Source organism: Trypanosoma cruzi, genomic scaffold (assembly GCF_000209065.1).
Source record: "Trypanosoma cruzi strain CL Brener 1047053516643 genomic scaffold, whole genome shotgun sequence".
Classification (NCBI taxonomy): Eukaryota; Euglenozoa; class Kinetoplastea; order Trypanosomatida; family Trypanosomatidae; genus Trypanosoma; species Trypanosoma cruzi.
In genome coordinates this window covers 45160-68574 of record NW_001849323.1, presented here as the reverse complement: position 1 = coordinate 68574, position 23415 = coordinate 45160, and the positions used below count along the sequence as shown (strand labels likewise).

At 50.4% G+C, this 23415-nt stretch overlaps 11 protein-coding genes across 11 annotated transcripts, besides 29 other annotated features; all 11 read right to left on the bottom strand.

The window, feature by feature from the left end:
- Window positions 1-4914: a sequence feature (areas not merged during assembly with more than two copies in the genome that could not be assigned to a particular haplotype).
- Window positions 734-2434, bottom strand: Tc00.1047053506587.100 (surface protease GP63, putative; the record flags this gene model as incomplete). The annotated part of the gene is made up of 1 exon (XM_805735.1): window positions 734-2434. The coding sequence occupies one exon, from the start codon at window positions 2432-2434 to the stop codon at window positions 734-736; it is 1701 nt and encodes a 566-aa protein (XP_810828.1).
- Window positions 2815-2941: a mobile genetic element.
- Window positions 3979-4920, bottom strand: Tc00.1047053506587.90 (surface protease GP63, putative; the record flags this gene model as incomplete). The annotated part of the gene is made up of 1 exon (XM_805734.1): window positions 3979-4920. One exon carries the CDS (start codon window positions 4918-4920, stop codon window positions 3979-3981), a length of 942 nt encoding a protein of 313 aa, XP_810827.1.
- Window positions 4915-5238: a sequence feature (haploid, non-Esmeraldo-like haplotype).
- Window positions 5239-11730: a sequence feature (heterozygous, non-Esmeraldo-like haplotype).
- Tc00.1047053506587.80 (hypothetical protein, conserved) lies at window positions 5573-6832 on the bottom strand (the record flags this gene model as incomplete). Its single annotated transcript, XM_805733.1, has 1 exon — window positions 5573-6832. One exon carries the CDS (start codon window positions 6830-6832, stop codon window positions 5573-5575), a length of 1260 nt encoding a protein of 419 aa, XP_810826.1.
- Tc00.1047053506587.70 (hypothetical protein, conserved) lies at window positions 7445-8290 on the bottom strand (the record flags this gene model as incomplete). The annotated part of the gene is made up of 1 exon (XM_805732.1): window positions 7445-8290. The coding sequence occupies one exon, from the start codon at window positions 8288-8290 to the stop codon at window positions 7445-7447; it is 846 nt and encodes a 281-aa protein (XP_810825.1).
- Window positions 8341-8364: a microsatellite.
- Window positions 8846-8870: a sequence feature (AT_rich).
- Window positions 9381-10331, bottom strand: Tc00.1047053506587.60 (target SNARE, putative; the record flags this gene model as incomplete). The annotated part of the gene is made up of 1 exon (XM_805731.1): window positions 9381-10331. The coding sequence occupies one exon, from the start codon at window positions 10329-10331 to the stop codon at window positions 9381-9383; it is 951 nt and encodes a 316-aa protein (XP_810824.1).
- Window positions 10408-10434: a microsatellite.
- Window positions 10551-10575: a microsatellite.
- Window positions 10784-10804: a microsatellite.
- Window positions 10812-12656, bottom strand: Tc00.1047053506587.50 (hypothetical protein, conserved; the record flags this gene model as incomplete). The annotated part of the gene is made up of 1 exon (XM_805730.1): window positions 10812-12656. The coding sequence occupies one exon, from the start codon at window positions 12654-12656 to the stop codon at window positions 10812-10814; it is 1845 nt and encodes a 614-aa protein (XP_810823.1).
- Window positions 11731-12575: a sequence feature (areas merged during assembly that could not be assigned to a particular haplotype. This can correspond to areas where the two haplotypes were merged or to regions with more than two copies in the genome that were merged during assembly.).
- Window positions 12576-15068: a sequence feature (heterozygous, non-Esmeraldo-like haplotype).
- Window positions 13280-13536: a mobile genetic element.
- Tc00.1047053506587.44 (uncharacterized protein) lies at window positions 13694-14677 on the bottom strand (the record flags this gene model as incomplete). The annotated part of the gene is made up of 1 exon (XM_805736.1): window positions 13694-14677. The coding sequence occupies one exon, from the start codon at window positions 14675-14677 to the stop codon at window positions 13694-13696; it is 984 nt and encodes a 327-aa protein (XP_810829.1).
- Window positions 14736-14761: a microsatellite.
- Window positions 14994-15022: a microsatellite.
- Window positions 15069-15906: a sequence feature (areas merged during assembly that could not be assigned to a particular haplotype. This can correspond to areas where the two haplotypes were merged or to regions with more than two copies in the genome that were merged during assembly.).
- Window positions 15220-15252: a microsatellite.
- Window positions 15624-16811, bottom strand: Tc00.1047053506587.40 (ATP-dependent DEAD/H RNA helicase, putative; the record flags this gene model as incomplete). The annotated part of the gene is made up of 1 exon (XM_805729.1): window positions 15624-16811. The coding sequence occupies one exon, from the start codon at window positions 16809-16811 to the stop codon at window positions 15624-15626; it is 1188 nt and encodes a 395-aa protein (XP_810822.1).
- Window positions 15907-16281: a sequence feature (heterozygous, Esmeraldo-like haplotype).
- Window positions 16282-16307: a sequence feature (areas merged during assembly that could not be assigned to a particular haplotype. This can correspond to areas where the two haplotypes were merged or to regions with more than two copies in the genome that were merged during assembly.).
- Window positions 16308-16582: a sequence feature (areas merged during assembly that could not be assigned to a particular haplotype. This can correspond to areas where the two haplotypes were merged or to regions with more than two copies in the genome that were merged during assembly.).
- Window positions 16583-19448: a sequence feature (heterozygous, non-Esmeraldo-like haplotype).
- Window positions 17005-17025: a microsatellite.
- Window positions 17025-17045: a microsatellite.
- Window positions 17100-17154: a sequence feature (A-rich).
- Window positions 17212-17255: a sequence feature (T-rich).
- Window positions 17309-17337: a microsatellite.
- Tc00.1047053506587.30 (hypothetical protein, conserved) lies at window positions 17464-19257 on the bottom strand (the record flags this gene model as incomplete). Its single annotated transcript, XM_805728.1, has 1 exon — window positions 17464-19257. The coding sequence occupies one exon, from the start codon at window positions 19255-19257 to the stop codon at window positions 17464-17466; it is 1794 nt and encodes a 597-aa protein (XP_810821.1).
- Window positions 19449-20105: a sequence feature (haploid, Esmeraldo-like haplotype).
- Window positions 19600-22236, bottom strand: Tc00.1047053506587.20 (uncharacterized protein; the record flags this gene model as incomplete). Its single annotated transcript, XM_805727.1, has 1 exon — window positions 19600-22236. One exon carries the CDS (start codon window positions 22234-22236, stop codon window positions 19600-19602), a length of 2637 nt encoding a protein of 878 aa, XP_810820.1.
- Window positions 20106-20680: a sequence feature (areas merged during assembly that could not be assigned to a particular haplotype. This can correspond to areas where the two haplotypes were merged or to regions with more than two copies in the genome that were merged during assembly.).
- Window positions 20681-23415: a sequence feature (heterozygous, non-Esmeraldo-like haplotype).
- Window positions 22442-22461: a microsatellite.
- Tc00.1047053506587.10 (hypothetical protein, conserved) lies at window positions 22737-23415 on the bottom strand (the record flags this gene model as incomplete). Its single annotated transcript, XM_805726.1, has 1 exon — window positions 22737-23415. A coding segment is annotated over one exon (679 nt), but the record flags the coding sequence as incomplete, so codon positions are not given.

Below are 23415 nucleotides of genomic sequence, written 5' to 3'. Positions count from 1 at the left end.
GAGGTGCCGAGTGCGTCTTTCGCTCGCCTCCCGCGTGGGGCGAGAAGGATCGCGTCGGGCGGGCCCCACAACTCACACCGTGCGCGACCCCTACACCAATAAGCTGGGCAAAGAGGACACGGCTGGGCAGTTTTGCCGCCCACTCTCAGTGCCTGCCATTCCCCCGCAGCTAAAATGAATAATAGTAAAACACAGGAGAGTCCCGTCTGCGTGGAACGCCGCGGCGAGCGTGCTCGTCCCCGCCCTCAGCACAGCAGTCACGGACACCCCCGCACCCATTGGGTCACGGCGACTTCCCAACGCCCTGCCCGCATCAGAAGACGCACGTGGGTGCATGCGACGCTGGGACTCGTCTCCTCCCTCCAGACCACCTCGCCACCACGCGGTTGCGCATAAATTCATTCCCTCAGCACGCAAATGTCCGTTAAGCCACGCATCGCAGGCACAAGAAAACAAATACACTCATTGTCCGTTTTTCAGAAGCGAAGAGAGGAGTAGCGCAACAGTTGCACGGTGCTATTGTTATCGCTGTGCTGCGTCTCGCGAGTGCGGGGTCGATAATCCAAGTGCACATCACGACCCTGCCGCACGCTGTTCGCGCATTTTCTTTTTTGGGGGGCTTTCGTCGCTTTTAAAAATAAATCTGATGCCCCGCACGCCGGCCACCATCGCAGTGCCGCCCGCCCCACAATCCACGCTGCCCGATAAATTTATTGGCGGCAGAGCCCCGGAATCAGAGTCGCCGCTGCCGCTTCCTCGGAGTCTCACCCTCGTCTCCTTCCGCACCCTCCGCGGATGTCGGGTCGTCCGCTAGAGGCGGATCAACGACCGGTATTGGGTGGCCGCTGATGTTCGGGAAGGCGGTGCACACATCGGCGTATTGGGGGCACACAACGCTCCCACGCCACGGACCCGATGGCGGCGTAACGGTTTCACCCTCCTGGCACTCGTGCCACGCATCGTCACGAAGGAACCGCACGCTCACTGTGCCGTCGCCGCATCGAGTGTCCACACACACGTCGCCAATGTATTTGTCGTCGAATTGAAGGTCCTGCCCCTTCACGCACCGCGAGTTCGGGCCAACGACACTGCCAGGCATTGCTGAAGGATCGCCGTTGGTGCAACCACCATTAGAATACTCCTTGACATACGGGCATCTGCTCATGAAGAGGTCATCACCGCCAACTCGGGGATCAGCGAAGTACTGATACTCCTGTGGCAGGGCTTCCTCGTGCCTCTTCAGCCTACAGAACCCCAGAGACAGACGGTCGTACGTGCAGAAGAACTTTTCATCTTCGTCAAACTGGTTGCAGAACAGGTCAGGGTATTCGATGATGCCGTCGGTCAAGCACTTCTTTTCCAGCAGCCCACAGCCAGAGTTGTTGCCCCACCACAACATCTCCGCCGCGCTGTAGTTTGCCACATAAACACCCATGTCCTCAAATGCTGCAAGCGTCAGTGCCGAGTACAGCCCAACCCCCACATCACTGGTCATCATTTCGTCCCTCATGTTGCGTTTCTTCCAATGCGACAGTACAGTTCCAGGGCCACCCTCGTCCTCCAGCTCAATGCCCTCAAGCGTGGAGCAGTTGTGGTACTGACGCGCCATTGCCTTCGTGTTCGGCGTTGAAATCACCGACACCTTGGGCATCCCGCGCACGTTCGGGACCTCGGAAATCATATGTAACGTCACAAAATAATCAACATCAAACCCAAGAGCATGCCCCAACTCGTGGGCTGCCACACGCACGTCTCCATTTGTCACCAATATTTGCTTCGGGTCAAAGTTCACGGCAGCAGCAAATGGACGACCATCATCCAGCAGGAAGCACAGAACCGCCCACGCGGCTGGACCAGAAGTCGGAAAAATATTGGCGTAGAGAATCATGTCGGTGCCAGCCACACCCACCATGTGGTGCTTGTGCGGGATGGTGAAGTTCTCGCACATCCCCAGTCCGGTATGCGGAATAACGACGGGGCGCGTCACGGGCCTCACGGAGAGACGCTCCGCGTGCAGTTGAATGGCGGCGGGGAGAATTTGCCTCAAAACAATGTTCCTCCTCTCCTCCGTCAACACGTCGTCCGCCTCGCATGTTATTGCACGGCCATCGTGGTCAATGCGCAGATCCCCCGCCGCAGTGCAGTGCCTCAACGGATTGTACATGTCCTCCGCGGACACCTTGATGCGGATCGGAGCCCAGCCATCGTCCCCATCCTCGCTGGCGGCGGTGTACGCCTGCACGGCGCCCTGTCCCCGGCGCGGCACCTCACGCACCACCGCAGTCGGCAGCCGTCCGTATTTCTTCATCATCGCGTCAAACCCACAGCGGTGCTTCACGGCACGATCGGCGGCAACGCAAGCACCGGCGCAACACACCACCATCATGAGCCACGGCAGCAGCAGTGGCAGTGCGGTGCGGCGTGGCTGGCGCATGGCTTGGGGACAACGTGTCTGTTCCTGAGGTGCGGGCGGCAGCAGTGGTATTATTCGTAGTGGTGGTGGCACAGGCCTTGTCTGCGGGAGAAGAAGCAGAAGGAAGAGGAGAAGAGCAGAGGGGCAGCACTACAAATTACCGCAGCGCACACACAGACAAAAAAAATAAACAAAGCCTCCAAATAAAGTCGAAGCACAGAAAAATGTTCTGCAGGGATGCTGACCAGATCCCGAACTGATACGCACAAATAAAATAGGACAGGAAAGAAGAGGGTCATGGAGAGGCAGCGGCATCGCCACATCCTCAGTGTTTGTCCCAACTACATCTATATGTTCGGACAGGCACTCTCGTGCCACGGTGCGGTGTATTCGGGTTGGAGACATTTATTACCTACGAAATGGAACACTTTGGGCCCTCCAGCCACAAGACCCCGCCGCAAGGTCGGAATCAAAGAGGGTGGATGGCAAAAATAAAAATAAAATTCATCCTGCCGTTATCGGTTCCTTTCAAAGGACCATAAGATAGGAAAAGGATCGCACGCAAATATTTTCGTCGTTTTACCAGGGCATATATTAAATTGGGCAGCCAGCCCTCTCGATAACATTCTTCTCACAGGCACTCAAAAGTACCATCACCCCATCTACGCAGTGGCATGCACACGGAGTGAAGAGAGGGCACAGGAGAGAGAAGTAAAAATAGTCCGAAACTTAATCTCCTCCAGCACAGGACAAGGAAAAACAAATGTAAACACCTCGTGCCCTCGTCATGCTGTCGCCATGGCTGCGACGGATGCATTCCGTGGCCCACGGCGAGTCCGGCGTGACTTCCCACTCCCACGATCATTCATGATTCACGAAAAGGAGGTGCCGAGTGCGTCTTTCGCTCGCCTCCCGCGTGGGGCGAGGAGGATCGCGTGGGGCGGGCCCCCACACCAATAAGCTGGGCAAAGAGGACACGGCTGGGCAGTTTTGCCGCCCACTCGTAGGGCCCGGCCATTCCCCCGCAGCAAAAATGAATAATAGTAAAACACGGGAGAGGCCCGTCTGCGTGGAACGCCGCATCGAGCGCACTCGTCCCCGCCCTCAGCACAGCAGTCACGGACAACCCCGCACTCATTGGGTCACAGCGACTTCCCATCGCCTGCCCGCACCAAAAGACGCACGTGGGCGCATGCGGTGCTGGGACTCGTCTCCTCCCTCCAGACCACCTCGCCACAACGCAGGCTCGCATAAGTTCAATCCTCCAGCACACAAATGTCCGCTAAGCCACGCATCGCAGGCACACACACACAAAAAAAACAAATACACTCATTGTCCGTTTTTCAGAAGCGAAGAGAGGAGTAGCGCAACAGTTGCACGGTGCTATCATTACTGCTGTGCTGCGTCTCGCGAGTGCGGGGTCGACAAGCCATGTGCACATCACGACCCTGCCACGTGTCACGCATCTTTTGGCTCTCGCTTTTAAATCGATCCGCAGCCGCCACTCGCGTGCCGCCCCACAATCCACGCTGGCCGATTAATTTATTGGCGGCAGAGCCCCGGAATCAGAGTCGCCGCGGCCGCTTCCTCGGAACCCCACCCTCGTCTCCCTCCGCACCCTCCGCGGATGTCGGGTCGTCCGCTAGAGGCGGGTCAACGACCGTTATTGGGTAGCTGCTGATGTTCGGGAATGCGGTGCACACATCGGCGTATTGGGGGCACACAATGCTCCCACGCCAGGGACCCGATGGCGGCGTGACGGTTTCACCTGCCTGGCACTCGTGCCACGCATCGTCATCAAGGAACCGCACGCTCACTGTGCCGTCGCCGCATCGAGTTTCCACACACACGTCGCCAATGTATTTGTCGTCGAATTGAAGGTCCTGCCCCTTCACGCACCGCGAGTTCGGGCCAACAACACTGCCAGGCATTACTGAAGGATCGCCGTTGGTGCAACCACCATTAGAATACGCCTTGACATACGGGCATCTGCTCATGAAGAGGTCATCACCGCCAACTCGGGGATCAGCGAAGTACTGATACTCCTGTGGCAGGGCTTCCTCGTGCCTCTTCAGCCTACAGTACCCCAGAGACAGACGGTCGTACGTGCAGAAGAACTTTTCATCGTCGTCAAACTGGTTGCAGAACAGATCAGGGTATTCGATGATGCCGTCGGTCAAGCACTTCTTTTCCAGCAGCCCACAGCCAGAGTTGTTGCCCCACCACAACATCTCCGCCGCGCTGTAGTTTGCCACATAAACACCCATGTCCTCAAATGCTGCAAGCGTCAGTGCCGAGTACAGCCCAACCCCCACATCACTGGTCATCATTTCGTCCCTCATGTTGCGTTTCTTCCAATGCGACAGTACAGTTTCAGAACCGCCCTCGTCCTCCAGCTCAATGCCCTCAAGCGTGGAGCAGTTGTGGTACTGACGCGCCATTGCCTTCGTGTTCGGCGTTGAAATCACCGACACCTTGGGCATCCCGCGCACGTTCGGGACATCCATTTTTTTTTTTTTCGTGATAAGCCCGTTATTGAAATAAATTTTTTTTTAGTAAAAAAAGAACACCAAGTGTTCTGCAAAAATTGTTCACGCCCTTTGTTTTTCGTGGCGTTGACGCCCCGTGGCAAAGGCGTTCCCAGCTCTCACTATTCGTGGTAGTATTGTCCTACAATTTGCACCGCTGGAATGTTTAATGGGGTATATAGCCATGCTTTCAGGATGAAAGAGTGAGAGCGTTGTAAAGAGGGCCTTTTGTTTTTCTTTTACTTGTTTGTAGCGATCGCATGTTTGAGCGTGTTGTCGCTGAACGTCAAAAGTAATGGTGATGAAATGATGTATATATACATAATGAGCATCCCTATTCTCAACGCTAAGAAAAACAAACAAACAAACATAAAACAAATATATTAAAAGACAAAATATTTCGTTCTGCGCTGCGTAGCCAAAAAAAAAAAAACAATCTTTACCCTGACGTCTTCGTTTACTTCGGGTACCGTCATCTTTCGGGGGTAAGTAAAATAAATCGAGAGGAGGAGGGAGGAAAGTGAAAAGGGGACAAGAGAAAACCACACCTTTCCCCATCCTGGGTGTTCATTCTTTGTTTCATTCCTTTCCATTTTTCCCTCTCTGCCTCTTATCCCGGCTTGGCAACGTTCTATGCATCCTCAAAGTCGTCCAAGTACTCGACCTCGGAGGTGATGAATGAGTCGTAGGAGGATTCCGCTCTTCGCGTGGGTGAAAGTACTGAGCTACCGGAGTTTTTGCCGCGGGGTTCGCTGACGGAAGTGTACGTCGTTTCATTGGGTAATTGGAGGCGCTGCATCGCGGGAGCAAGCGGAACAAAGGGGCCCTTTTTGTACGATACGGGTGGCTCTTCATAATCCCGGATAATTTGCACGCGAATAACTTTCGTGGCTGCCTCCTTCTTTCGTGTCGGCTGTCTTTCCAAGGCCATCCGCGCATCCTTGTATTTATTCCACATGTCCGTTAAAAACTCCACCTGGTGTCTGAGTGTGTGCAGGTGAACTGCCAACTCGACTCTTTCCTCCTCGGCTGCCCGGCCCTTCCGAGCCTGGTGAAACGCTTCCACCAGGCTTTGTTTCAGTTCATCCAGAGGAGCAACCTTCAACGCCGTTCCCTGGAATTTCGCGTATAGGCGCTCCACTGCGGTTGCAAGCAAATTTTCCATTTTGTTCTCTTCTGAAAACACAGGGAATTCGGTTCTATCACCGTGTCCCAGCGCCATTGTGCCCAGGCCATTGTTACTATAGGCCTCGTCCGGACCCACGGCGACACTACAGGAGTTGAGCGTCTTTGATTGAAGCTCGTGTTGTGGGGGCGTCCCATTGCGACTGCATACAACAGATGCCACTGACTTTTCTTCGTTAGGCACGACAATTACACGACTTTTGTTGGCTTCGCTCGTGCCATAATTTTTCTCAAATTCCTGCAAAGGAGATTTCTGTCCATCCCTTTTTGGATGAATTTCATCTTCCTGGCCATCGTCGTGGTGTTGGGGGACTTCCTTGTGAGAGGACTCCGCTTCGCACATCTTACTGCCACTGGTGAACTTCATCGCCCCAGCATCAAGAGACACGGTCGCGGAGTGAGCTAACAATTCCCTACTCTCTTGACATGCCAAGGAGACCAGTGAAGAATGCCTTGAAGTGTGTTCCTGCTTTTCAATGGACGTGGCGTCTTGGGAGATTCGAAGAACGTTCAGATCCCTCCCCTGCAGAGGTTTATTTCTTGCACTTATGAAAAGGGAGGAAAGCCATGATAATCCCTCTTGACAATGTCGTTTCCCTTCAGTGGGAAGATCATAGGGGCATCGCAACGCTGCGCACTTTAAATAGAGTTGTAAGGGATTGAGGCTACCCCATTTCTCCCGTCTTTTATCAGAGGAGGTGAACATAAACTCCAACAACGGCCTCTATTAACCATTCGCCTATGTTGCTACCTACAGGAGGAGAACCATAGTTCAAGAAACAAGAGGGCATCATATTAATACCCACCAGACTCACAAATAAACAAATGGAGTACGTGGTGTAATGCAATTTACACAACCGGCTGCCGCATCAGGAGGGTCATCGGTGCCCCTTTAGTGTTTTCTTTGAAACACCACATGTCTGTCGTCCCATCGTCCTTTTTCTCTCAGCGGCCCACCCCCCCCATCCTGTTGAGCCAAACACACAAAGAAGAGAGAGAACGAGAGGAATCAAACAAACCAAAACGGTACATACATACATATATTAGAAATTATCCGTGTGATTGGGAATGAGAACTAAAACAAGAAGAAAAAAAAAAAACAAGACAATGTGTGGAGAGCGTTTGGAAGCAACTACAATGGTGCATTGAAGATCGTTCACTTCCGATTATCTCATCATGACGGTACCGCCAGCGAGGCAAACAAAAAAAGGCATAATTGAGGCCGACGGAGAATGTGTACGTGTGTGCGTCTGGCCTTTTTCTCCATTTTTTTCTCTCTAATATATATATACGTGTACTGTGCGAAGTCCTATCTTTTCTATAGTTTCATAAGGCCACGGTATACTACGTCCTCTGGCCGACCAATCACCACGATAGTCTGTGGCGCCGATGTACGAGTGGAGTCCGTTAACGTCACCGCCAAAGATTTGAATGTATTCGTGGAGCTCATAAATCCAGTCGTTTCGCGGCGCACATCACATGTAACAAAGCCTTCTCTCCCGTTCGCTGGATTACGCAAGATAAACATCATCTGCAATTTTCTTTGCTTTAGTCCTAAAAGATCAGATAGTTCATAGGACCCGCTGCGAATACGACGAATGAGTGGAAGACGAAAGCCTCCGCTTTGGCAATAGGCCTTGAAGTCCCCCGTGCGGGGGTGCGAACCGAGGTGTTGCACAACCTTTTCGTTTCGCATTACAAGAGCGATAGATTGGTTGTACACGGCGTTGGGGTTGATCCTAAATCGGCGAATTACTGCAATGATGACGGTGTAGAGCACTGCACTACATAAAAAGCCACTCATGAATCCCAGACGGGCCACTGTTGCCAGGCTAAAGCGTGAAAGCATGGCGTAGCCCTTGAGGAACACTGCCACAATCACAATGATGGCGCATACAGTGGCACCGGTTTTGGCATAAAATATCACAGCATCGGCGGAGAAGCCAAAAATGGTCCCTGTGTAGTGTGTTGCTTGCTTGTCGAAGAGGACATCCTCCACCTTTACCTGCCGTGCTTTGGGACGTAGCATGCCAAAAAAAGTACGCCGTGCCGTGTAAAAGGCAGAGGAGCGATATGGTGCAGGAATAACGCCCATGCGGGACGGCACCGGGAAATGAAGCGTCGCCTGCGATGACGCGGTGGAATGAATGATACGTCGCATCATTCTCCTCCTTTCACGGCCGGAAAGAGAAAAGGCTTCTTCGCGTCCCACGGACACACACACACACACACACACACTCCCTCCCTTTGCGTGTGTTGCTGTGCAACCCCCTTATCTGCCCGCCTCACTGCTCTGTCGCGAGAACTGCACGCAAACACGAATCCGGAGAAAAAAAAAATAGTAATAATTAAAAGAAAAAGGCGCTTCAGTGAAACAACAACAACAGAAGTTAACAGCACAACATTCGATTTATGCGGTCTTTCACAAAAACACACCACAAGTAAATATACCAAACGGGGGAGAAGCAAAAAGATGGCCAATAAGAAAGTTTTTTTCCCCCCCCCCCCCTTCTCTTCGTTGTTTGTTTCGACCGCTTTTTCTCGCAAAACAGCCCGACAACAGAGAACAACTCAAACACACACACGCACGAGCCATACCGTTTCCACACGCATGGAGGGAGTGGGAGAGAAATGGAAGGGGGATCGAGAGACACAGACAAAACCCCTCCTATTTCTTCTCAGGTTATTGTATTTCCATCTCCGCCCTCCCCCAACCCCGTTTATTAAATATATATAAATATAATGATAGCCCTTGCCGCTGCTCCTTCTGCTGCCGCCACAGTTGCCTCTGTTACGCGCATCTCCGCGGCGCAACGGGTGGGTTGGTTCATTGAGACAACAGAAAATTGTGGTCGGGTTTGAAGCCAAATATAGCCGCGTACGCGTGGATGCCTGCGTGTGTACGTGACTGTTCTGAGGAGGTGTGGGGCGTATTGCGACCCCCAGGTAAAATGCCCGCCACATCTCGAAAAAAAAAAAAAAGGAAATCCATCGAATAAATAATACACCAGCCATCGCTCCCCAAGAGTGAGCTGGAACACACAGAAAGACACACGCAGACACGCAGAAACGGACAGACAGACAACGAATAAAGTAACACAACAACAGCAACAACCAGAGAAGTGAGCAATAATGTCGCAACTCAAAGCGAGAGGGTATTGACGATGTTGGGGAACACGGACGGACACATGTATGCATATATATATGTAACTGTGTTCGTGTGCGTTTTCCGTCTTCTCCCTCCCCATTTCCATTTAGAGTGTTTTTCCCAAAACAGCGGCCAAAACAAACAAGGCAATAATAGCTGCTACAACGAGCACCAGGCAACAAAGTTTTCTTCTACTGCGTCTTTGATACTTGCGTGCCTTCTTCATCTCCTTTCTGCCCGCCTCTACATATTTGGTTGTGGTCTCGATGTTTCTCAAAACCACATCCATAATCTCACCTTGCTCGTGCACGAGAAATGCCAAATCGTTGAAGAGTTGGTTGAGTGTCCGCATCGACCGCTCAATGTGGTAGATGTCATTCCTAGTCTCGATAATCTGAGCCAGAACATCTTTACTCTGCTGAAAAATGCTGCTAGTGGTGTTGTTCTCCAGCACTGCCTGGGCAAGTTCCTTCGCCGTCTCATCATCAATCGCGGAACCATCAGGGTTTGTGTATTTGATTTTTATCTGCCGTTCGGTCTGTGCGCGGTACTGCGACTCCACCGAATTCTGCTGTCGCTCATACGCCTCCATCGCCTTGCTTAGCCGATATAACAAATAACGCCTCTGATTTTCCTCAATACGTATCACGCCAATAAAGTGACTCTCCATCTCGGGAGTTGCCTTTAGTTTGTCCGTCTCCCTCTTCATTGTCTCAAGGATTTCAGCAGAGGCTTGCGCGGAGGCGTTGAGTTGTTGCGTCAACGCCTCCACCTCCTGCCGCATGGAGCTGCTCTTCATGAGATCAAACGTACTCATGATCTCCGAGTGTTTTGCGGCAATTTCTCGCGTCAATCCAGTGACACGTTCAACGGCACCGCCGGCTGCGGCAACTAAATCGTAGAACTCCTCTAATTTCTTCGCCGCCTGGACGCTCTGCTCCGATGGAGGCTCCGTGACGGTGACCCGCGCCGGACCCAACTTGTCGGACCCCGGCGCCGGCACATCACCAATCAAAGTGAGACCACAAGCCGCTTGAAACTGAGCGAGGCGGTTCATCGATGCCTGACACCCCGGAAAAGAGAGCGGGAGAGAGGCGCGGGGGCCGTGAGGCAAAGAACTACGGGCAAAAAGGAAAAAAACAAACAAACAAACAAACAAAAATAAAAGAATGAAAAAGGACCGCGGGGATATTCGGAGCGCAGGAAGAACCCCGGGCGGCAGGGCAGTCACAGCGGTCCCCTTCCCTTCCGCCTTGATTGAAGTGTGTGACGAGTCTGTCTGTGTGTGTGTGTGTGTGTGTCTGCCCTTCAGCCCACCTGGAATGAATTTGAAAAAACAAAACAAAACAAAAAGACGGAAACGAGAACGTGGGAGGAAAAGGAGCAAAATTAAAATATCCACACAAGGAATAGCAAGAGTCCTGTCCTACTCCTACTCCTCCTTCATTCATACCGTCCGCATCCAACAAAAAGTGAGAGAAAAAGGAGTGAGTCGAAGCAACGACAAAAAACAACAACAACAACAACAACTGCGAGTTCACAAACGAAGAATCAGCCCTCCTTTCTGGTTCATCTCCTCCCGTAAAAGGGCCCTTTCTTGCGCGAGTTGATTGCTGACATCGTGCAATAGGCCCTCCATCTCGCCACGACAGAGTGGCTGCATCTGCGGGGAAAGGATCCGTAGCTGTTCTTCCATAACTTCCTGAACTTTATGGCTTTCCTCAAAAGATCCCGTAAAACGCAGTAACTTGGCTTGGCGAATGAGTAGCTTGAACTTGATAGTATGCAACCAGAGCCACTCACTTCTTAAAACCGATGCCTCTTCCGTCCCCTGAAGTTTCTCAACATTCAACCAAGCCAAAACGCGCTGAAGAACATCCAATGCGCGTGCGCACCATCGGGCAACCTGCATTTGACGCTGCCGAAGGACATTTGCATTACGCCTGCTTGTTGACGATGCATCTGACGAGGAAGAAGAAGTGGGTTGCATCCGCAAAAGAGTGTGTGCCGCATTGGCTGCGGCTACCAGCACTTGGCGGTGCAATGCATACCAAACATGGAGAAGTACATGGGCGTCAGGAAACAAATCTCTTCCATGCGCTAGCATAGAATCATAGTATAAAGCATTCACTTCAGAACAAGCGGTGTTATTTCTTCGCAAATTAAGAAGAAGATTTAAATATCGATTCGCTGGTGTGATATCTTTTCCCCCTTGCAACACTGTGGTAGCAAAAATGGAATAAATTTCGTCCTCGATATCATCCTCTTCAGCGTTTTCCATGCGATCCTCCAGGGAAGGCGGCGGTCGAAGCGAGTGGTTATACGGGTACAGGATTCCTTTCTGGGCCAAAGCCAGCGCACGGTGATAGCAGTCCATGGCGTCTCTGAGATTCAGCAAGGGTTCCTGGAGGGACTCCCCGCCTGCTTCCCTCATTTGTTCCGCCAACCGAAGATGCGAATAATATAAAATGGAAGCAAGCCGGTCTGCGGTCAATTCGTCATGCACACTCTGCGGGACCACTTCTATTCGCCCCATGGTGAATACAAGCCGGTACACTTTCTTTGCTCCATGGGCGTCGATATTAGCCAATCCATGGCGAGGTATAAATGTTGCCTTCAGGTCTCTGGAGAAGGGAATTAACGTCACCGCTCCTGGAATGAGTGCACTGATGCGTGTGACACTGTGAGCTGCTTGGTGAAGAAGTCGTTGCAACAGCTGCGATGACCAGTGAACTGACGCCACCGCTGTGTTAAAAGGTCCCTTTTTAATAGAAATGAATGGAGCAATAGAGGCCTCGACTACATCCTCACCATCGTGGCCTGTTGCAGATACCCTCGTGAAATCTTTATCGTCTCCATGTGTCTGCCATTGTGCGTCGTGAAGTCGTTGTAATGCCCGCCGCGTCAGCAGACGAATAAGCCCGTGGCGGAGCAGAGTCCTAAACTCCTTGGAGAGCAGCCCACCCAATGGGGCATAGAAGCGAAGAAACGGGCCCAGCTCGCGCTCCACCTCCGTCACTCCCCCAAGCGTCACCTCATCCCCTTCCTCCTTTTCCAACCACTCCCCTCCATGGAGCAGCAACGCCTCGTATTTCGACAATGCAGGTGGCGGCCACGACATGGTTCTCTTGGCGTTGCAAACAAAGAACTCAGCGGCCTGGAGCTGCTCACGCACAATTCCTCCTTCATCCTCCAGAAAAAGTTCCGCCGTGGCTGTGACCCGCAGAAGTGCCATTTCTTCTGTCTTCCTCGCCACGCCGCACACAGTAAGAACGCATAAATGGACAAGGAAAAAAAAAAAAACAACCAAAAGCCCAAACAACAGCATAAAGGAAAAAAAAAAAAGAAGCGGAGACGGGGATGGCGGAGTGCAGAGGGACATTGGGTCAAAGAACACCCCGCATTTCCATGGGACATATCCAGTTGCTGCAGCCAACCAGTTATAAAGTTAAAAAAAAAAAATTCCATTTATAAAATAACCTCCAACGCTTTTCAAAACAAACAAACAAACAAAAAAAATTATTTTATTTTCCCTAAGTTTTTTTTTTTTTCCATTTACTCCAAGAGCCGAGGGTAATGGGGGACAAAAAAGGAGTTGCTCTTCAACGCTTCTTGTAGCGTCTCATTGGCAGAACAGAGTCGACCCACGATTGCGTCCTTCACATGTAATAAAAGATGTAAAAAAAAAAAAATGATTAAAAAAACACGTACGCACAGAAACACACAACAACAACAACAAAAGACCCAACAAAAGTAATAGTCTAAAAGTAATTAAGCTAAGAATAAAAAATTAAAAAGAGCCTCCAACCAAAGCCGAAGCACAGAAAAATGTTCTGCAGCGCTGCTGACCAGATCCCGAACTGATACGCACAAATAAAATAGGACGGGAAAGAAGAGGGTCATGGAGAGGCAGCGGCATCGCCACATCCTCAGTGTTTGTCCCAACTACATCTATATGTTCGGACAGGCACTCTCGTGCCACGGTGCGGTGTATTCGGGTTGGAGACATTTATTACCTACGAAATGGAAGACTTTGGGCCCTCCAGCCACAAGACCCCGCCGCAAGGTCGGAATCAAAGAGGGTGGATGGCAAAAATAAAAAATTCATCCTGCCGTTATCGGTTCCTTGATTCCTTCCATCGGGGCCTTTCAAAGGACAATAATATAGGAAAAGGATCGCACGCAAATATTTTCGTCGTTTTGCCAGGGCATATATTAAATTGGGCAGCCAGCTCTCTCGATAACAATCTTCTCACAGGCCCTGAAATATGATTCGTAGGAAAAGCAAATGTGTAAATGGTGCAAAGCAAATAGATTCATAGGGCTGACACCGGAACAACAGCTGACAATAACAATTTATGTTGGTGAACTCGTTTGTCTTTGCGTAAGAAGAAGAGCTCTTGCGGTTACTCTTTCCCCTTACATGGTGGTGCAGCATCCGCATCTATGATTCCTGCCGCAACACGGTTTATCAGCAGCAATCTGTGCGGTACGCCTGCACCTCCCTGAGTCCCGATTTATCGGGTCTCCCTCAAGCTGCTGCAACAGTTCCTGTTGTGTCGCCGCAATGCGCTGCATATCCCAAAGAATAGCATGCAGGGTATTCATATGATCCTGCAGTTTCCTAAAATCCAAATTTCCCTCCTCGGCGTTGTCATCCAGAGAACTTGATATGACGCCACCAGCTGTTTTTTCCCACAAGGAGGACGTTTCCGAATCGCCGCGCCAAATAAACGAAGAAGTGTTCGTGCGAGAGCCTCCAATGTCTCTTTGTCTCCGCAGCATGTCCCTACAAAGCCGGTAATGTTGTTGCCATGCCGTGAAAAGCTGTCGGTAAAGAAGTGACTGCTGATTCTTTTGAATGCCTATCATATTTTTACGCGAGGCAATGAAGGCAGCACGTGTGACGGGGATTTCAATTCGTTCCCTCGTCGTCAAGGCACCGAAAAAGTGCAGGGACCTCATTTTCTCCAGTGCGGCGGAAAATTCCGTCCTGAATTCACAGTAAAGTTTTTCCCGCACCAAACTTTCGTCATCGCCATGGCCATTAAGAGCAGCAAAACCTTTTTTTTGTCGCAGTCGCTGCATCATTTTCCCTGAGGAATCGCGCAGACGGGAGGTGATGATATTCGCCCGGTGTACCCGCCGGCGTATCTCGGCTGCATTGGTGACAATCTCTCTGCAGGGGTCCTTTCCCTCGGCCTCCTCGCGGCGGTGCCGCTCCTCTTGGCCGCTGCCTTTGGCCTGTAGGAGACAATTTTTGGACAAATTGCTCCCCGCCTCACTATTCCATGCACCGGAGGCGGATGACGACATGTCGTCTTTACTCAACGTTCTCCTCACGAACAGAGGCGCATCCTTCCCCTGCATCTGCCGTGTCTTAAGCCCCGACAGGGAATCCATGCGCGCCCACGCACCGTCTTTTTTTCCTTTCACCACCAATACTCGGGTGATTGGCCCCCTTTTTCTCTCTCTCTCTCTCTCTCTTCGCCAATTCCCTCCACACGCTTTTCATTCACTGGTTGATCGTGCGAATAGCTTGGGTGTCCCGCAAAGGGCCCTCACACACCGAGACTACAGCAAAATAAAGGCAAAAAAAAAAAGGCAACGATGAAGAGTCATGTGTCATTCCAACCAGAGAGAGTTCAATAAATTTATTAAATAGCCAGCGTCTTGTCCTCATAACACCCGTGCACACATGTACGTATGCTTCCAAAATAAATAATAATAATAATAAAAATAAAAATACATTTATTTATGTACCTGTCGCCGGTAAGGAAATGCCTGCCATTTTTTTTCTTTCGTCCTTCTTTCCTCCTTCTATGTTTGCTGTTATTTTCTCACCGCAGCGTCGTTATTTTTCCATTAACCAAAGAAGTGTACTGCATTTGAAAGGGGAATAAGAAGTATAACAACAAGAAAAGGAAATGAGGAAACAACCATCCAGAGAGAGAGAGAGAGAGAGAGAGAGAGAGGGATGGAGAAAAGGATGATCCACCGGTTGTATCGCCGTCTCATTGCCCAACAAACAATGTTATCCTTCATGCGTGCTGATTTTTCCATCGTTGTAAGCGTATGAAGCCTGTAATGACACATATCCTCCTCCTCCTTCTCTGTCCCGCTCTTTATTCCACTTTTCCTCATGTTATCAGCCTCAATGACGCCGCCCCTTCCTCTCTAATAAGTTATTTTTTACAACAATACGGCCTCTCACTGCCATTTCGGTACGCTTTTAGTTCTTCTGCTTCTCTTTCCTCGATTCGATCCATATTGGTTGCTGTCTGGCGGTGGTTCTCTTCGTTTCGTGCGTTTCACAATAGAAACATACACACACACACACGGCCGATACTTAGAACTGGTCCGCAATATTTGCAGGCAGCTCCTCAATCTGCGTGGCGTAGAACTGCTCAACGTCCCGCAGCAACCGCAGCTCATCATGCTTCACAAAACTAATCGCAAGACCCTTGCGGCCCATTCGCCCCGTGCGTCCAATGCGATGGATGTACTGCTCACGTGAAAATGGCAAATCGTAGTTCAGCACAAGCGACACCTGCTCCACGTCAATGCCACGTGACCATAAGTCTGTTGAAATGAGCACTCGGCTTTTTCCCTCACGGAAGTTTCGCATAATTTCATCCCGCTCCGCCTGCGGCATGTCGCCATGCATGCAACTCACGGAAAACTTCTCCTTTCGCATCTTCTTCGCCAACTGTTCGACCTTTTTGCGGGTGTTACAGAAGATAACGGCATGGGCGATGGTTAGGGTGTCGTAGAGGTCGCAGAGAGTTTCAAATTTGTTTTTTTCCTCATCCACCGCAACAAAATACTGCATGATGGAATCTACCGTAATTTCGTCACGCCTAACAAGAATACGCACAGGCTCAGTCATGAACTTTTCCGTCATTTCAAGCACATCCACGGGAAGCGTCGCGGAGACAAGGACTACCTGCAACGGCGGAATCATGCGGTAAATGTCGTGAATCTGCGCCTTGAACCCTTTGCCAAGCATCTCATCCGCCTCGTCCAAAACAAGTGTCTTTAGATGATTCACACGCAGGTGACGCCGTTTGATCATGTCAAACACGCGTCCTGGGGTGCCAGACACAATCTGCACACCACTCTCCAGACGACGTATGTCATCTTCCACGCTCTTTCCTCCAATAGAGGCGTATGCGGCGAGACCCATGTGGTGACCAATGTTGTTGCAGAGATCTTGCGTCTGCAGCGCCAGTTCTCGCGTGGGACTAAGCACAAGCCCTTGCGTTTCCCGCAGCGCTGATTGGCATACCTGCAGAAGACAAATACAAAAGGCCGATGTCTTGCCGGATCCGGAAGAGGCCTGCGCCACAAGGTCACGGGACTGAGTGAATGGCACAATAAATCGTTTCTGAATGGCAGTGGGTTTCTTGTAACCGTATCCATACATGCCACGCAGCAATTCCTCCTTTAGCCCCATCGCCTCAAACGTTGGAATGGCTAAGACATTTGCTTGTATGTCAGTTTCTTCCTTCTCTACTATTTGCTCGACGTCTCCCATTGCTGCGTTTCCCCTTATGTTTATTTTTCTCTGCCCCTTCTTCCCTTCCTTCCTTACACAGTCACAGACACACAGCCCTTCTTTCTCTATCGCTATTTGTTTAGTTTTTTTTTTTTTTTCTTCTCCTTCGCTCTTTGTCCAAAGTCAGAGTGGACAGGTGCCTGAAAGTGATGGCTGCAATAAATGCGTGCCGATATATATATATATATATATAGAGAGAGAGAGAGAGAGAGAACAACAAAAAGAAAGGGCACATCGTTTATCTCCTCATTTGGGTTCGTTGGCTCCTTTTTTTCTTTTTTGTCACCTCCTTTTCCCCTTTCCCTTTTTTTTTTTTTTTTTTAGCAGCAAGCAGAATAACAAATATTAACGATAAAGGTGAAACTGATGGTTTACACACAAAACAAATAAAAAAGAAGGGAGAAAAAAAAACCAAAAAAAAAATCAAGTAAACGACGCTGTTTTTGTGAAGGGAAACAATTATGTGCAAGAAACTCTTTTTTTTTCTTTTTTTTTTTTTTTTTTTCCCTCTTAGTTGTCCTCCACCCCTCCTTTCACTACCTTCTACCGCAGCGACCGCCGTGGTTTGCATCTGTCACGACGATGGAAGAAGGCATGCGTGCATGCATGTGCGCACATGTAGCCAAGTACACTAGGCTGTGCTGTTCTCTGTTTTGGCCCGGTGTAATGCCTCGCGGAGTTCTGCAATCACCGTTGCGCTTCGCCCACATGCACGCTCCAAGATGTCTATTTTACCTTGCAACACCATAACAGCCGACTGATGCTCCTCTGCCATCATTTTCTTCAGCATCCGCTCCTCATCCCGGTGTTGCTCCACCAAAATACCGCGAAGCATCCTTTCACGATCGCGCTCACTCTCTGCGACGGCAAGTTTCTTGCGTGCCTCCTCCAACACTAAAGTCCATTCCTTCAGCTCACCCAAAAATCCCTCCTTCTCACTTTTCATTCGCTCCTCAAGCACCGCAATGCGGTCACGCGCAGCGCGCTCTGCGGAGCTCCACGCCACCTCCTTTTCCTGTGCCCTTTCCTGCAAAACCTCCATGCGTGAAGTCAGTGTCATGTTCTCTTCACTGAGCACTCGGTTCACTTCTTCAAGTTTCTTAATTCGCTCCACATGCACCTTCGCCTCGTCACATAGCGTGCCATGTAGCTCCTTCATGCGATTCACTTCCTTTGAATGGCGTTTTGCCTCTTGCCTTGTGCGCTGCAGCGCCTTCTCAAGCCTGGCGCAACGCTCTTGACATGCCTCAACTGTGGCCTCGCAGGCGGAGCGCTCGGCTTTCAGTTTGCTAATCGTCGTGGCCGCCTGCTGTCGAACTGCCCGCTCACGCTCGACGCACTGCCGCCACTCAACCTTGAGCACCTCGTGCTCCACCTGCACTGTACGGAGGGCATCATACACACTGCAGTTCTTCTCCTCGCCATTTTCCGTCCTTACAGAGACACGACCACTGGTGTCTAATGTCAACGATTGCTGCTGTTGTGACTCCTTTCTCCGCCGGAGGAGAGCTCTTGCACGAGAAAGATCAGCATGCAATTTCTGCAGCTTTCCACGCAACGACAACGACTCTTGTCTCACCTCCTGCAGCTGCTTGTCGTGACGGATGAAGGCTCTAAACGCCAATGCCAAAAGGCGCTCCAAATCTGCACCTTGCTCCATCATTAAGTCCAACCGGCTACACACCGCCCCCATGAGCAACTCCTTCTCCGCCCTTTCGTAGCGCATTTGTCTCTGAAGCAGCAGCAAACGTCCATTGACGCATGTTACTTGTTCCTTCCACTCCTCCACAATACGCTCATGCTGAGAGCATTCCAACTGCGCTCGCTTTTCCAATAGTTCCACCCTCTGGTTATGCGCAGACTCCGCCGCTCTGTGAGCCTCGCAGAGCTGTTGCTTCTCAGCCACAGCCTGCTTTGCACACCGCAGGAAAAGTGACAATGTAGCGTAGGCACCGCTACAGGCATCTGCAATAGCGCTACGGGCGTATCGCTCCGCCTCAAACAAATTATTACAGGCGAGTGACCTCGTACGCAGATTAACGCCAACTAAATATTCCTGTCGCGCCTGCAATTCGCAACATTCCGCGTGCAGGTTGATACAGGCACCAATGACGCTCTCAATGGGGTAATCTAACTCCGAGGACATGTTCAGAACCTCTCGGGCACGCCAGACGGCATGGCGAATGGCACTGCCTTCCTCTTGCTGGGCTTCAATAAGCATTTGCTTTTCCCGAAGCTCGGTCTGCAGTGTTGTGACTAAAAGCTTCAGTGTGCGCCGATCCGTCTCTCGGTCATTTTCACCCGCAAGCACCTCATCCAGCTGCTTCTTCAGGCGCTTATTGTCTCTGTAGAGTTCAAAGATGTCTTCATCCTTTTGGTCAATGACTTCGTAGTATTTCTGCACCACTTGGCTGATATCATCCATCGCTTAAGGCGTAAATATCAAATGTGGCGAGGATGATAAGAGGAGCTGCATCTTCGATGGGGAGAAAAGGAAATAATAAACAACAAAAGATAAAGAACGATACCACGCACACGGCAATGAAGGGGGGGGGGGGGGAAAGGCAAAACACATTTTTTTCTCCCTCCAAGTACGAAAAAGAAATAAGACGTATTAAACGGATGTGAGAGACTACAAGGAAGACTCGTCAAGCATTGGCTTCATGCGAAAGACGCATAAATATGTATTTATGTTTGTTCCCTCCTTGTTTCCGTTTCCTCAGCAATAAAGAGGAACCCATTCCTCTTCCCCCCGCCGTCCAATTGGCTACACGTAAGCCCATCGCAGCACGTGATGTTCTGTTAACCCACAAATAAAAATCACCGGTCGACCATTCACCTTCACATGCCGCATCGTCAGGGATGAGACATGTGGCAGATCTTCGATAGTCAACGTGCCCAATGTGCACGACGGCAATGATGAAAAGGAGGGGGACAAGAATCCCAAATCATGCACTTTGCCGTCCAGCGATAGGCCTACACAAGTGCCGTTAGAAAGGAGCAGCACCAAAACAATTGTCCCCATCGTGTCGGTTGCAAAAAAAACAAATTCGTCTGCCCCGTCTTCGCTCTTATTGTCGGTGGTCTCGCGGGGAAACGAGTACGCCGGGCACACCCCCAATATTTGTGTGGATGATGATGCTGTTGTGTACAATTTCTGGTGTCTCCAGGTGGGGGCGTGAAAAAGCATCTCAACCCCCGTGGCTGTCCACATCGCAACCGCATCCCCTCCAAGCACCGGGGCGACACCAATATACTCTTGACTATCATCGGCGTCGTCCACACCGACGGGAGAGCACGTCAAAGGGAGGCTGGAGTGTACTATTACCTCCCGGTCATCAAGGGAGTACACGAAGAAACGACGACCCTGTTGCAAACACACAATGAGAGATGCATCCTCCTCCTCGTCCGGGTTCCAGGTGCATGTGGCAAGAATACCGTCGTCGTCGTCGTCCAAAAGTGTCATCGACTCCCCTCCAGGCTCAGTGCAGGTCAGTCTACCAGAAGCCCATTGACACACAAGACACTGCAGTGAAGCTGAAAACATCGACTTGACAACGTAGTCATTGGCACTACGACAATTAACATCGACGGCAACGACGCGTGAAGGGGGCGACAACGGAGGAAAACGTTTAAAGCAACAGGCCTCCATACTGTTATTGGTTCTGCTTCTGTTGGAACGATGCAAAACAACACATTCACCGCCAGGTCCCCGCAACAGCCAGAAAAAAGGTGCATCCTCACATCCCTCCAACGCCCATTCCAACGAGAGTGGCCTCTTTTCATAATCGTCAGTCACTGTCACTCCGTGTCGTGTCTCTTGCCATCCAAGAATAGGCACCCCAACACCACTACGTGGCACGCCCATGGAATTGTACGGATAACAAACAAGATGCGGAGACACATTCATCGGGGATGTCCCATTCAGAAGTGGGAGGCCAATGACCCCATGTTCATCAAGGATATAGGACTTTAGTCGCATATTCCATTCAGTTTCATTCATGTTCTTAAAAGTTGAGTTTGATTGGTCGAGCAACGGACTCCGTAAAGCTGGAACCTCATCATCTGTTGCCATCATTAATACCTTCTTCTCGTCATTCCTAAAGAGTTCAAAAAAATCTTCATCATCCTTTGCCGTGGCGTTGGCCTCCAAGGTACCAGCAGCATGAGGAACCTCTTGGGAGCTCGTACTCGCGGAATGCCTGGAGAAGTTTGCAGTGGGGCGGTTAGGGGCGTTATTACTTTTCTTCTCCAAAGGGGAAACCACTGGAATAAACTCACGGAAGACATGATGGGGCATGGACTCCAGCGTCACTTCAACCACCACCGTCAATGCCACACCTGCCTCATTATGCTCATTTTTCACCGCGATCGCCATGCAAAAACGGAATATCCAGTGTCCCTCTTCCAAAAAGCGTCTCTTGCAAGCCCCCGCATCCAATTGCTTCCTTTCCACCAAGTAAGTTTTCCCTTGAGGATCCTTCTCAACACATTCAAACAACATTTGCGTGACAATTTCATCAGTACAGACCTCCACACACACTTGAAGTTCCCTTCTGAAAGCAGGAGTTAATTCATCTTTTCTTTGGTACTTGAGATGACTTTCAACATGCGTGAGTTTGTCATCGAGTGACACGTCCTTCACGACAATAGCAGGAGGTGCCAAGAGAAGAAGTGTAACCTCCAACGGTGGAATAATGCCATACTGTGTGCGAGGGTGAGTGACGAGCAGGGTGTGAAATGAATTGACTTCAGCATCATCAAGGAGCACATATGGAAACGTTATTATGCAGGCAGTACTGCCATCTGTCGCGGTCTCAGCGTACGCAAGTATACTGCTGCTCTCTGTGAGCCCCCCGTTCCCTGCAATATATGTCAGAACAAATGGGACTCGTTGAATTCTCTTAAAATAATACTCGTTAAATTCCTGCCAATATCCACCGCCATTATCCTTGGCGCCGCAAGCAACAAGGCGAAATTGAAGCTCTACCCCAGTATTACGAAGAATGGGAATGGCACCCATGCCCACATGCACGCACTCCTGCGGAACACAGCCCTCATCTCCTTCCACCACACCCAGCTGTACTCGAGGCGAACACATCACCAGGTGCGCCAAGACGCCCTTTCCATGACTAACTCGTTCCGCCCCCAAAACTAATCGTTGGTGAGCCACACGGGATAAAAGCCTGGCCTGAAGAAGAAATAACTTTTTCCACCACAGCTTCCAAAAAAGATCTTCCTTTTCCATACCTGCCAAAAGCTTCTGCGCCTCAGAGGCCTCCTGAAACAAAGAAATGCGTTGCTTCTCAAACGCTAACATCGCCGCCTTGTGCGCATGAGCGGCTTCCAAGAGTTCGGCTCGCATCTTCAAAAGCGCATCAGCGGCTACAAAAACTCCACACATTGGAACAGGTGTGCACCATTCACACAAAGCGATGCGAGTGTGAGCAAAGACAGCAGGTGATGTTTCCTGTGTTCTTTTTGTGACGACGCACCGCGGCAACCATAAAGAAAGAGGGACGCAATAGAATATAAACAGAAAGAAAAAAAAAAAAGAGTCAAAAAATCCAGCCAACAAGAAGAAACCTCCAAAGGAGAAGAGGCAAATAATATATATATATATATATATCGTAATAAACCAAAAGCATGCGTAATCCATGAATACGCGCAAATATACCTCTTACCGTCCAAACATCGGCTAACCGCCTGAATCAGCACACCCCACATTCCTCTCCCCAATTGTCAGAGGGATGACATCTCCCATAAAGTGGTGAACATCCTGCCAAAACACCTTGAATACTTTGTGTCTCACCGCAGCGATGGATAAAAGGGCATTGAGAGTTGCACAACAAAAAATGCTGTGCCGCTTATAAGGTAAAAAAAAAAGGGAGAGAGAGAGGGGGATCAATCGTCATTTCCAGCCATATCGTTTCCCAAGCGACGAACCGCTTCAATGTCTTCCAGGCGCTCCTGTGCCTCTTCAGGCAATCCCTTGTTCGCCTGGAAGGGGGCGTCATTGCTACTCCGCCTACCACAATACTGTTGGTACAATTGCTGTTGTTTTTGTTGTTGAGGTTGCTGCGAGGCCGCTTCAAAGCTACGACGACAAGGCAAGCTGTTGGCACCACGAGCCTGCGGCATACGCCTCTTCAATGAGGGTTCACTGTGCACTGGCTCCCCCTTCGCCAACTGGGCGTCAAATCGATCTAACGCCTCTGATGTTGGGAGAAAATCTTTTGAGTCATCCTGCAGGTATGTTTCCTGCAACATAGGGTCCACGTCCGTTGTCACTGTTTTTCTGGCCATCCTCTTCGGAATTTGTGTAATGTATATATGTATGTCTCCTCCTCTCTCCAAGACCTTTTTCTTGTGTTTTCTTCGCCTCCTCCCTACGACCCCGTCCCTTTCCTCACGCCGTACTCTGCCGAGCCGCAACTGCACACAAACACACAAAAAAAGGGTGAGATAAAATAAAAGGCAAGCACCAGCACCACGTGAATTGCAGGGTGGGAGCCTCTCTGTGCATTCGCAGCAAGAGACGCCAAAGGACACACCGAAGAGAACACACAGCCCCCCCCCCCCC